General features: G+C 39.6%; 1 protein-coding gene across 1 annotated transcript; it reads right to left on the bottom strand.

Annotated features, from left to right (window-relative positions):
* Positions 1 to 6,306: 6,306 nt before the first annotated feature.
* LOC134344845 (C-C motif chemokine 17-like) lies at positions 6,307 to 9,724 on the bottom strand. Its single transcript, XM_063044955.1, has 3 exons — positions 9,635 to 9,724; positions 7,851 to 7,971; positions 6,307 to 7,379 (listed from the first exon to the last, which is right to left on the bottom strand). The coding sequence occupies exons 1-3, from the start codon at positions 9,693 to 9,695 to the stop codon at positions 7,280 to 7,282; spliced, it is 282 nt and encodes a 93-aa protein (XP_062901025.1). The 5' UTR covers positions 9,696 to 9,724; the 3' UTR covers positions 6,307 to 7,279.
* Between the last annotated feature and the right edge of the window lie 3,657 nt (positions 9,725 to 13,381).

Below are 13,381 nucleotides of genomic sequence, written 5' to 3'. Positions count from 1 at the left end.
GCTGGATGATGGCTGACAAGGAAGTCACGCTGAGAACTGTTTCTCATAGATTTATCTGCAAAAACAGAGTTGCCATAGGAATCCAACACATCATACTATAATGCACTATTTGGAGTGAAAATAAAATAGTTAATTTTTTCCCATTTTGCAATGTTTCTTAGAGTCCCCCAATGAACGTTCGTGATAAAAGCAGTCGCCATATCAGGTAAGAGTGAAATCCAGTTTCCAGGCACTGGACTTAAGCTTATCCAGGCACTGGATAAGGTTTATATGCCTTATCTTTAACACCTTGACCTAGAAATTAACTTCGGACAATTCCAAATAAAATGGTGCTGTGCTATCGAAAAAAAATGTACTCATCCAGAAACAGGGGCAACTCAAGGAAAGGGGAAACTTATCACTCTCACTTCTCATGTCCCATGCTGGAACTTAACCCATACTACCCCAGGCTCTGGCTCAGTGTTCAGACTGAGATCAATATGAGTCTCCACTGTGCATAATTTTGACAGACTGCAGCAGCAGTGATGTGATACATTTTGCATGCATTTCCATTTGCCTCTGTACCTGACGAGTATTTTATGGTGAAAGTTTCATACACATAAACTCATTTTTCTTCGTGCAAAATATCCCTGAATGGTAACGGAAGCTAGAGAATTCATCTGGAAGTTTCACCCTCACTGGTCCTTAAAATGACAGTTGTTACAGAATCACAGAATAAAAAGCTTTTTACTAATCCTGCCTGTCCTGAAATTATGCTGCTTAAAGGGCTAACACTTAAACTGCATTCTTTATCATCACTGAGAGCATTGTTCTTATGGCTTTAATGTCTCTTACCCGCTTTATCCATGCAAGCCAGAGTACTTGTCTGACTCACTTTACTAGACTTAAGATCACTCCAGGCAGTTGCATATGACCTCTTCCACATCTTGCAGTTTGCTAGTCACTGCTGTTATAGGAGATTTCATGGATATCTCCTTGCCCCTACAAGAGCAGGAAGAGTGGGCATGGACATGTGATTTCATTGCAAGCATTCTGAGACAACGCATCCTTTCAGAGAACTCGTTGGCCACCTTTTGCCAAGAATGCCTGGCTCTAATGCTGAAGAGTCTCTCTAATACAAAGAACAAGTCATTCAGACACCCACGCCCATCCCTAAGAATTATGAGCCCACCCCCTCTTTGGAGTATTCATTCATTCATTAGCAGGGTATCTCATTAGCTAGAAGAAGTTTGTTTCTGTTGTGGTAAATCCCGTTCAGAGCTGATATCAAACATTGCAGCTGTTGTGCGTAAGAAGCTCTAGCATATCAATAAAGATTGGCAGGTTGAAAATGACAGTGTCAGCATCACTAATGACAAACAGGAAGTCAAGACAAAGCTGTTCTTTGAAACTCTCAAAGAAGAGCAGAATGACCCACAACAGTTTTAATATCATAGAAGTGTCAATTAATTCAGGCTCAAGCTTCCCCAAGTACATTTATCAATGTACATAGCATCTTTTATTTAAATTAATACACACCTTCATTCTTTGAAGTTGATCAAATTTGACTTACTTATGCTGTAAGTCATTCAATGTGTTGTAACATATACAAAGTAGCCGTAGAAACATTGAAGCTAGAGGATATAGAAGTGTTGTATTCAGCAAAAGTGAGCAAAGGCATCATATCGAGACACTTTGTGGAAGGAGAGACCTGCTCGGCCCAATATTACATGGCATTTATATATGCTAAAGATCAAAGGTAACAGCAGGACAATTCTAAAGTTACAATGTATCTGCAATGCTTCCTCAGAATTACATATAGTTTTCAAACAGCTCCTTCTTTGCACTCACACTCCAGACACCCACAATGAATGCTAATTCCCACTGACTCTGGGCCACACTCATGCATATGCAGGCTTCTGTAGTCAAATGGAAGGCCATTGTTCAGAACTGCATTTTAAATCTAATCTACAATCCGCATTCAGATCTGGAAGCTGTCTGGTGTTAAGAATAGAATTTGCTGTACGCTGTAATTCTAGAGTATGCCCTAATAGTCCCTCTTCTTGGCACTCCTGGACTAAAATAAATCTGTTCCAGGAAAGGACAAACATTAAGAAGAATCAAATCAAATCAAATCAGGCAGCAAAAATGCCCTGTCCTTCAGACTCGCTTCACCAATTACCTATTGTATCCCTATGTGCATCTACATCTACACCATCATCCTTAATGGCTACCTACAAGACTCGAAGCAGAGATTGTTCCAATGATTCGACCAATAATCTTTAAAATGCACCTTTGTCATCTGTATGCCTGTTGCCTCCTTCCTTGCTGGCGGATTGCAGGTTAGTCTCATTCTTTATAAAATGATGAGATGCATTGATCGTGTGGATAGTCAGAGGCTTTTTCCCAGTGCTGAAAAGGCTAACACAAGAGGGCATAATTTTAAGGTGCTTGGAAGTAGGTACAGCGGAGATGTCAAGGGTAAGTTTTTTACGCAAAGAGTGGTGAGTGCGTGGAGCAGGCTACTTACTGGTGACAGTGGTGGAAGTGGATATAATAAGGTCTTTTAAGAGACTCCTGGATCGGTACATGGAGCTTAGAAAAATAGAGGGTTATGGGTAACCCTAGGTAATTTCTAAAGTAAGTAATGTTCGGCACAGAATTGTGAGACGAAGGGCCTGTATTGTGCTGTAGGTTTTCTATGTTTCTACGCTTATCTTCACAATGCAATCCCAAACTTTGGTTGGTACTTATCCTACAGCAGATATTTAACCAATTAATTTGACAAAAGGTGTTGTACTGTGGCAGAATCCTCCTATGGTAAAATATTCATGTTCATCCCTGGTAAAGACGCCTGAGGTCCCACGTCAGCCTTTTCAGGAGAAGCTACTTTCTTACAATCATCAGACCTGCACAACCCAAAGCCAACCTCTGCAATGGAACATAACAGACCATTTTGTGCTACCACAGACTTGTCTCTGATAGTGATTTATTTTGTGGCAATGTCTTGTTTTTTGCAGTCTTATTTTTTTCTGTCTTTTCACTGTCTTGTCTAATTTGTATCATGTGTTGTCTGTTCTGACATGTCTGTTGTGCTGCTGCTGGTGATGCACATCTTTCATTGTACCTGTACTCATCGGACTTAAGCACATGACAATAAACTTGACTTGCTTGTTAAGATGTAGTTACAGTTTCTATTATTTTGTTCTTGTAGCCTGAGAACAACTCCTTTTGTACCAGGTCTTCTCAGAATCAGAATCAGGTTCATTCTCACTGACTTCGATGTTGTGAAATGTGTTGCTTTGGGGCAGCAGTACAATGGGAAGATATGAACTTGTTATAAATAATGAAATATATAAATAGTACCAAAAAGGAATAACGAGGTAGTGTTCACAGGTTCATGGATACTGTTCAGAAATCTGATGGCAGAGAGGATGAATCTGTTCCTAAAATGTTCAGTATAGGTCTTCAGGCTCCTGTACCTCCTTCCTGATGGCAGTAATGAGAAGAGGGCATGTCCTGGATACTGAGAGTTCTCAATCATGGATGCTAACTTCTTGAAGTACAACCTTTTGAAGATGTCCTCGATGGTAAAGTGCGTTACACACGCATTAGAGCTGGCTGAATCTACAACTTCTTTTTATCATGCTCATTATAGCCTTCATGCAAGACTGTCATGCAACCAGTCAGAATTCCCTGCGCCGTATATATATAGAAATTTGCAAGAGTCTTTTGTGACATACCATGTATCAAGCTCCTAATGAAATATAGCCACTTGCTTGACTTCTTCATAATTGTATCAATGTGTTGGGCCCAGGTTAGATCCTCTGTGTTTTATGAAGAATTTAATTTATCTCAGAAGAATGAGAAGTGATTTCATTGAAACATATAGAATTCATAAGAAACTTGACAGGGTAGGTGCGGAGTTGAAGTTTACCCTGAATGGGGCATTTAGAATTAAGGATCCTGCACTCTAAATAAGGTGTTGGCTATTCAGGATGGCGGAGAAAAAAGGTGAATTTTTCATTCAGAAAAAAAAAAGTGAATTGAAGAAAAATACTCATTCAAAAATCACCATAATAGAGCATCTGGTACCAGCATTTCCATATGTATTTCAGTTTTGTTGTGGCAAGCTTTCCAAAGCCTCTTTAGGGGATTGTTTTAATTCAAGGAAAACCATTTCTTTTCCTCGGTGTGCACTGATCCTAGTACTGTTCATCCAAATGATATAGCTTCTACTGTGGAACAGAGAAAGATGCTGTACAGCAACAGTGCCTTCAGCTCACGATGTCTGTAACAACCATGATGCCACTTTAAGCTAATTACATTTGCCTGCCTATGTTCTATAATCCCTCATTCCCCAGCAATGGTACAGAGCACCATGAACTCCAGTCTTTGAGTCACACAGTCAGTCCTTTAGTGTCACTTGTGCCAAACTTCTGGGATTTCCAGGGAACATTACTTCAGAATCAGAATTAGGTTTAATATCATTGGCATATGTCGTGAAATATGTTAACTTAGAGGTAGCAGTACAGTGCAATACATGATTCGATGAAGCCCATGAGCGCAAGTTAACCAAGTATGCAGAATTAAGATCAGAGTGCAGAGACAGAGGGTGGAAGGTCTCATGCTATCTATTCGAAGTAGGCTGCCGTGGGTTTATTGCGTTCACTTTCCAAAAGTGGCTGCATGACCTTGGCTTCACTAGAAGGGAGATCAAGTCAACCAGCAGGGCTGTAGCTGAGGCAGCAGAGAAAGGATCAGCATGGGTGTGGACTAAGTATGTCCAGAGGGGCAGATAGTCAGACAGTGTATACACATCTTGCAAACCCTTCAGTAGTTGCATAGACACCTGAAGAGCAGACTATCTGTTGCATGGAAGTGACCAACAACTCTGATAGAGGCAGATACCAAGTTTTTAAAGTCACCAGTGGGAGGTGGTGCTTTAGCACTGCTGGCCCACCACCTTGAGGGAGTCTTGAAACTCCTGAAGACAGGTGGCAGATCAACTGATGATCCCACTGGTGATAGAACAGGACAGTTAACATCTTAGTCCATGTGTATTTGTTAACTTTAATATCGGGAAAAAAGACAAATAAGTAAATCAATTGCATATTAAATTGATAAATTAAAAATAGTGCAAAAACAGAAATAACTAAAGTGAAGTAGTGTTCGTGGATTCAATGTCATTTAGGAATTGGATGGCAGAGGGGAAGAAACTGTTCCTGAATCACTGAGTGTGTGCCTTCAGTTTTCTGTACCTCCCTCTTGACAGTAATAATGAAAAGACGGCATGTCCTGGGTGATAAGGGATCCTTAATATGGACGCCACCTTTCTAAGGCACCAATTTATGAAAATGTCTTGGATACTGCGGAGACTAGCACCAAAGTTGGAGCTGACTAATTTTACAACTTACATTAGCACCCTTTGATCCTGTGCAGTAAGCCCCCCATACCAGACAGTGACGCAACCTGTCAGAATGTTTTCCACAGTACATCAATAGAAGTTTTTGAGTGTTTTAGGTGACAAACCAAATCTCTTCATACTCCAAATGAAATATAGCTGCTCTCTTGCCTGCTTTATAGCTGCATTGATATGTTGGATCAGGTTAAATCCTCAGAGACATTGACACCAAGGAACTTGAAATTACTCACTCTCACTACTTCTGATCCCTCTATGAGGATTGGTTTATGCTTCCTCGTGTTACCCTTACTGAAGCCTAAAATCAGCTCCTCCATCTTGCTGACATCAAATGCGAGGTTGTTGCTGCAGCATCACTCAGCTAGCTGGTACATCTCGCTCCTGTACGCCCTCTCGTCACCATCTGAGATTCTACCAACAATGGTTGCATCATCAGCAAATCAGCAGCATACTTAGCAAGATGTTCCAGAACTGGCACTGTCACAGATTAACTTAATGTCCATAGTCAGTGATAAATGCTCAGCCTCTTTAAAAACTTGCACTAAATCTGGAGATTTTGACTTAACAGTTCACTCTACGTCCAATGTCCAGCCTTCAATGACCCCTCTCTCCAATGAATGTTCAAACAGATGAGAACAAGCAGACAGGTTACCTTCCACAATATTACATTTAATTTAAATTTCCATTCAACAGGCTTATTTGAGAATCACATGGAATCCAGGCACAACTGGTTGTCTGTCTACGATGACTGGTGGAATGAAATGTCCAATTGTTACAAATCAGAACATTGTTTGTGTGAGTTTAATCAGTTTATTGTCTCATCTTAAATGGAGTCATGAAAATTTAGGAAGCAGGAGGATTCCCAGCTTATATAAAAGCACAAAAACTCACAGTAAATTCCCAAGACAATTTATTTTCAAAAATATAAATATATATATTTGAGGTGTATGAAGAAATACAGGGAAATTACAAACAAAATAAATAATAAAATACAAGGTCTTTTAAACAGGTAATTAGGTGTACAAGACATTATAAACATATTTGTGAAAGTGCAGCATTGAATAACAATTAAAAAAACAGTATCCAATTCCATTGGAATTACAATACAAAGTCTGGGGTTGTTGCTTATCCTGCTTTAAAAATACCAGTTTTGATCACTTCGGTCAGTAATGTCTTTATTCAGTATGTTTCTGACATAAAGATAAAAAATGACATAAATGATTTCACCCTGCCTGGTTAGAAGACACTTTAATTACAGAAATAAATGCAGCAATAACTGTGTTCTACATTAGAACACAATCAGTATGCTATAGAACACGAAGTAACAATTATGTACATTCATTAATATGGCAGTTTGTAAACCATACACTAATCAGTAATGTATAGGACCATCATAAACAGTTACACTTCCTTACAAGAGCAGCAAATTTAGATATTTACATAAGCAAAATTGAATAATTTTTCTGCAAAACCTACCATGGCAAAGGCCTGTAAGTAGGAGGATAGAGATCAACTCACGTAGGATTACCAGAGGCCTCCTAACTAGAAGTTATTGTTCCTCTGAAGCCTATTGAGGATATTGTAATGGAGGGAAGAGGGATTCCAGAGTGAAATATCTGACTCTTAACAGGTGATGTACTATTTGATCAGCTGCTATATTTGTAAAAATAATAAAACCAAATAAATCAATTAATAATAGGAAGGGATAACACACACTGACGAGCAGATTAAATTTGACCAGTATTGTTTGAAGATTTGAAAAATTTCAGGATTCCTTGGAAACTTGCAAAGTGTGGAACAGCTGGAAATTAAAAATGCATTTTTCCATTTGAGTACTCTTTATAGTCAATAGTCAGTCAAAGAAGATCATTGTCATCTTCATCTTCCCTGCTTTCTTTGGGCAAGTTTTGTCAGAAGATCTTCCACTTTCTCATCGTTCCGTTTTGAACAGATGCGCTTGCCGTTGACAGTATAAAATCTGGACAGAAAGAGATTGGATTTATTTACTTTGTTCATTGTATATGAGAAATGCTCCTTATTCATCATAAAATCAAACAAGTCCTTCGGCCCATTGAGTTTGTGTAGACCATTGTGTACCCAATTACATTAACCTATTCAATACAATGATGTCTATGATGTTATCCTTTCCCCATCCAACAAATTCCTGCCCCAATTCCTTTTGAGCAACCTTGATACTGAAGTGTCTGTGGAATTGGACTTTTATAATATTCATCTCTTCAGGAAACAAAAGAAATAGGAAAAAACATCAGTGTTTTGTTCTTCAGTAATCTAGGCCTGAACTACACTCCCTGGATAGCAGGTATTTCTAGCAACAAACCCAGCAGTTCAGAAAGATAACATAGAGCATTTCACATCAGAATAAAAGTCACCAAACTAAGATATGATATAAAAAGCCAGGCTCTGAGATGGCCAGTGACTAGATACTTACACCACAGCATCAAATCTACAACGACCATCACTATCCTGAATTTCATGTTTCAGGATTCTGCCGATACGGGGTGGTTTGGGTGAAAAGTTCATACAGCAGCTCTTTCTTATTGAATTAGGAGCTGAAAAGGAAAATACAAGGATTGAAGTTCACTGCCTTTGGGGAAAACAATTGATAAACTTGCAAAAAGTAAATTACCATCAAACTAATGTTCAATGCCTCTAAATATTCCATTAAAACATTTTTATTGACCAGCATCTCTCAATCAGAACAAATACAAAATCTTCCTTGTTCAGGTGGATGTCAAAGTTAAATATGTCACACTTTGAAAGTAGGGGGAAAACTTGCCTTCATTAACAAAAAAGAAGAATTCAATTTTTTACTGCACAAAGGCTATCCTTACAGTCAATTTGATTTCCCTGTCTATCCAATAAAATTATTAGATACTGAACATCATACTGATCATATTATAGATCTACTCATAGAATTTTTAATTGTGAGTATGATGAACAACAAAGAACAGTTCTTAAAGCTGGACATAAAGGATAATTATCTTTACATTGAGTTTATAATTCTATCTGCTTATACAAGACAACGCCCAGATTTAATTTCAAATTCAAATTCAAGTTTATTGTTATGCAGGCATACACATGTAACTCATACACAACGCATAAGTTGAAAGTTCAAAGTAAGTTTATTATCAAAGTGCAAATATACAGGTATATGGAGGAATTTAAGGTGGGGGGTTATATGGGAGGTAGGATTTGAGGGTTGGCACAACACTGTGGGCCGAAGGGCCTGTACTGTGCTGTACTATTCTATGTTCTATGTATGTTCTATATCATCCCGAGATTCATTTACTTTGAGCATTCAGAGTTAATACAAAAGAATTAATGAAATACCGCCCCCAAAAGGACAGACAATTGCCAATGTGCAAAAGCCAGCAAACTGAGCAAATACAAAACAAGAAAAAGAACAAAATAGTAATAATAAGTAAATAAGCAACAGGATGAGAGAAAATGAGTCATAAAGTTCTTGAAAGAGAGTCCATAGTGATAGCTTAACAAATAATGAGGAGCATTTACAACACACACTATATAGAAAAGAACTGAAACAATTTCTGTTTTTATGTCACAAAGTATCTATTGAATCGTTCCTTAATTAGATTTTTCATTATTTGCTAATGATTTCCCTTCAGAGCTTTTGTAGTAACACAATTATTGTTGCTAGTTTCAATAGAGACCAACACTGAATGAAAAGTACACTGGAATTTTACAGTCTATTACCAGTGTGGTATTAATTATTCTGTGTCACATTTGCAAGATGGTTACTCAGGATTGTGCTGCTTTAGAAGTTAGGCAACTGAAGTGCAAATGTTCTTTGCTAAGCATCTGCAGCCATTAATAGCTGCTATTACTTGTTTTCTCTTTCAGTGAATGGAGACAGTAAATAACATTATAATTTTAAGACAAGTATTTATATATGACATTTCGTGATTTAGTAATGGTTCCAGTCAAAACAAAATGAATGAAAGGACTTATAAATAGGTACTGGATGAAATAATACAGTGATAAGGAAAATTATTCTTGTATAGTTCATTGATAATTTTCTGATTTTGCTCACACGTTCTGTTAAAACTTAAAAATAACGTTGCCAGAAGCTGTAAAAAAAAGGCACATTCAGACAGAATTTTGTGGAACTATTTTTAATTGCTATTCTTTAAACTTTGATTAAGTGGCATAAAGTCCAAATGTAATAAGTAGATATAACAGCATTTCACTCACCTCCTAACACTGCCCAGGTAAGGACTGAGAGACAAAAGAGTACCACAAGACTTTGCTTCATCTTAACGAGAGCTTTCCTCACTGGTGACACTGTTGTATAACTTGTAAGAATGTTTCAATCGCAGCTCATATATATCCTGTCAAATAATCAGCCCCCTTTCTTTTTTCCGTGAGTGGGGTTGGTAATAGGAAAGAGGGCTTACTACTCCCCTATGGAAAATCTGATGAAGTGGGCAGTTCTGAACATGTTCTCTGCCCCTATTTTTAGCAGTTTCTTTTATATTTATGTTCTCTTTAATCAACTATCCCATAAAGGCAATAAACTTGTGACCATTGTAGATAGTGCTTTACACCAAATTATATTTTGTCTCGATGCTGAATGTTTTACAAATCTCTTCTATTGTGTATATATATACATATATAGAATCGTTAATTTTATGCAATTTAACATGAAAACTCACTCACTAGCTTATCTTTTTTCTCTAACCACAAAACTGCCTCCAGACAGCTATTCAATCAAGACAACAAAGCCTTCAGATTGATTGTGCAAGTGTGGCCATCAGGTTAAGAAATTTACTATATTGGAAGGTCAATTAAGGTGCTGTTAGTGGATATCCATCTTGACTGGGCTTTGACATGCAGCACAAATTGGATTAGTTTTGTGGAATGTGAAAGATTCTCAGTTAACTGAGGTTCGAGCTGATCCTGACTTAAAGTCAGAATGAAATCAGATGGAGTTGTGAGAATAGAATCTGTCAGCATTGAAACAGGTCCTTTGGCACTCTGAGCCCACACTGACCGTCAATCATGTGTTTACATTAATTTGGTATTCTTTGCCTTCTGCCAGTCAGCCAATCTACCTTACATGATAAAATCTTTCCTGTAATACCATGTTTATCTTGTTATCTTGTTTGGCAGCCTCATATATAGCAATTTTTTCAAGTGTTTTGAAAATCCTGGTAAATAATATCCCTTGCTTTCCTTGGTCTATTCTGCCTGTTATTTCCTGAAGGGAATCCAACAGGTTTGTCAGACAATATTTCCCCTCAAAGAAACCATGCTGACGTTACCCTACTTCATCATGTGTCTTCAAGTATGCTGAAATGTCATCCTTTGTTATGGACTTTAACATCTTGCCAACAACTGAAGTTAGGCTAATTGGCCTACAAATTCTAGTGATCCTTGAAAGATCACTGATAATGCCTTCACAATCTCTTCAGCTACCTCTCTTCACATCCTTGAGCGCAGTCCAGGTGTATTATCTACCTTCAGATCTATCAGCCTCCCAAGCACTTCCTCCTTAGTTAAAGTGACCTCACTCACTTCTACCACCCCTCACTTCCAAATTTCCATCATGCTGCTGGTGTCTTCCAATGCATATCAACTCAATTTTATTTAGTTCATCTGCCATTTCTTTGTTCCACATTACTTCAGCATTATTTTCCAGCAGTCTGATGTCCACTCTTGCCTATCTTTTACTTAATATAAAATCTTTGAAAAAAGATTTTGATGTCCTGTTTTATATTATTGGCTCACTTGCCTTCATATTTCAACTTAAGTGAGGGCTGTCAACTGAAATCTCAGAAAGGAATCTGCTACATCACTAGTACTAATGGTTGTACTGTAACCTTGGCTGGTAAGACAATAGTGGTGGTCTGGGGAATATATTGTAGGCAGAGAGAGATGGATGGATCTAGGGAAGAAAATTGCGAGGATATGGGAGAGGAAGTTACAGATGGATAGAACTGAATTCAAAGGAGATCAGATGGAAAAAGAGACGTGATTCCACAAGAGGATGGAGGTGGTAGGCGACAGCAAGCAAGAGATTGTTGAGAAGCGTTATATTGCAAAGGTATTTGCTAGGGAAAAAATTGTGGAATTGTCCTGGAATAATAGGGACCCAAGGAGAGTGTGAGCAATTTGATGAGACCAGAGAACGTTCATGAAAAGAAGATCTTGAGGGTTCCAAGGAAGAAATTGTGACATTGACTGAAAGGACAGATTTGATGAGGGATGGGTTTTGATGAGGAAGATCTTCAGAGGAACTTGAGTGGGGAGTAGAGAAGTGAGTGTAGGGATTGGGAAAGTGCAGTGTTTGAAGGAGGTGGTGTAGGACCACAGTAAAGGATTATAGTGGAGTTAGAAAAAAGCACCGAGGATATCTAGGCGTGGAAAAATGAAGGAGACTGCAGTGATTGGTTAGCAGTGGGAGTCTGTAAAATACTACATAAGTAATGGTGCAAACAACAGGAATTCTGCAGATGCTGGAAATTCAAGCAACACACATCAAAGTTGCTGGTGAACACAGCAGGCCAGGCAGCATCTCTCGGAAGAGGTACAGTTGACGTCTCAGGCCGAGACCCTTCGTCAGGACGAACTGAAGGAAGAGTTAGTAAGAGATTTGAAAGTGGGAGGGGGAGGGGGAGATCCAAAATGATAAGAGAAGACAGGAGGGGGAGGGATGGAGCCAAGAGCTGGACAGGTGATTGGCAAAGGGGATATGAGAGGATCATGGGACAGGAGGCCTAGGGAGAAAGACAAGTGGGGGCAGGGGGGGGGAACCAAAGGATGGGCAAAGGGTATAGTCAGAGGGACAGAGGGAGAAAAAGGAGAGTGAGAGAAAGAATGTGTGTATAAAAATAAATAACGGATGAGGTGCGAAGGGGAGGTGGGGCATTAGCGGAAGTTAGAGAAGTCGATGTTCATGCCATCAGGTTGGAGGCTACCCAGACGGAATATAAGGTGTTGTTCCTCCATCCTGAGTGTGGCTTCATCTGTACAGTAGAGGAGGCTGTGGATTGACAAGGGAGGAAGTGTAAGGGCATGTGTAGCACTTGTTCCGCTAATGGGATGTGGAATTAAAATGTGTGGCCACTGGGAGATGTGGAATTAAAATGTGTGGCCACTGGGAGAACAAGTGCTACATATGCCCTTACACTTCCTCCCTTACCACCATCCAGGGCCCCAAACAGTCCTTCCAGGTGAGGCGACACTTCACCTGTGACTCGGCTGGGGTGATATACTGCGTCCGGTGCTCCCAATGTGGTCTTCTATATATTGGCGAGACCCGACGCAGACTGGGAGACCGCTTTGCTGAACACCTACGCTCTGTCCGCCAGAGAAAGCAGGATCTCCCAGTGGCCACACATTTTAATTCCACATCCCATTCCCATTCTGATATGTCTATCCACGGCCTCGCCCACCGTAAAGATGAAGTCACACTCAGATTGAAGGAACAACACCTTATATTCCGTCTGGGTAGCCTCCAACCTGATGGCATGAATATCGACTTCTCTAACTTCCGCTAATGCCCCACCTCCCCTTTGTACCCCATCCGTTATTTATTTTTATACACACATTCTTTCTCTCTCTCTCTCCTTTTTCTCCCTCTGTCCCTCTGACTATACCCCTTGCCCATTCTCTGGTTTCCCCCCTCCCTTGTCTTTCTCCCTGGACCTCCTGTCCCATGATCCTCTCATATCCCTTTTGCCAATCACCTGTCCAGCTCTTGGCTCCATCCCTCCCCCTCCTGTCTTCTCCTATCATTTTGGATCTCCCCCTCCCCCTCCCACTTTCAAATCGCTTACTAGCTCTTCCTTCAGTTAGTCCTGATGAAGGGTCTCGGCCTGAAACGTCGACTGTACCTCTTCCTAGAGATGCTGCCTGGCCTGCTGCGTTCACCAGCAACTTTGATGTGTGTTACATAAGTAATGGTGGTGGTTTTAAAGAAGGAATCGCAAGGGCAAC

This window comes from Mobula hypostoma, chromosome 4 (assembly GCF_963921235.1).
Source record: "Mobula hypostoma chromosome 4, sMobHyp1.1, whole genome shotgun sequence".
Classification (NCBI taxonomy): Eukaryota; Metazoa; Chordata; class Chondrichthyes; order Myliobatiformes; family Myliobatidae; genus Mobula; species Mobula hypostoma.
Note: the sequence above shows the minus strand (reverse complement) of the source record. Positions and strands in the feature narration are given on the sequence as shown.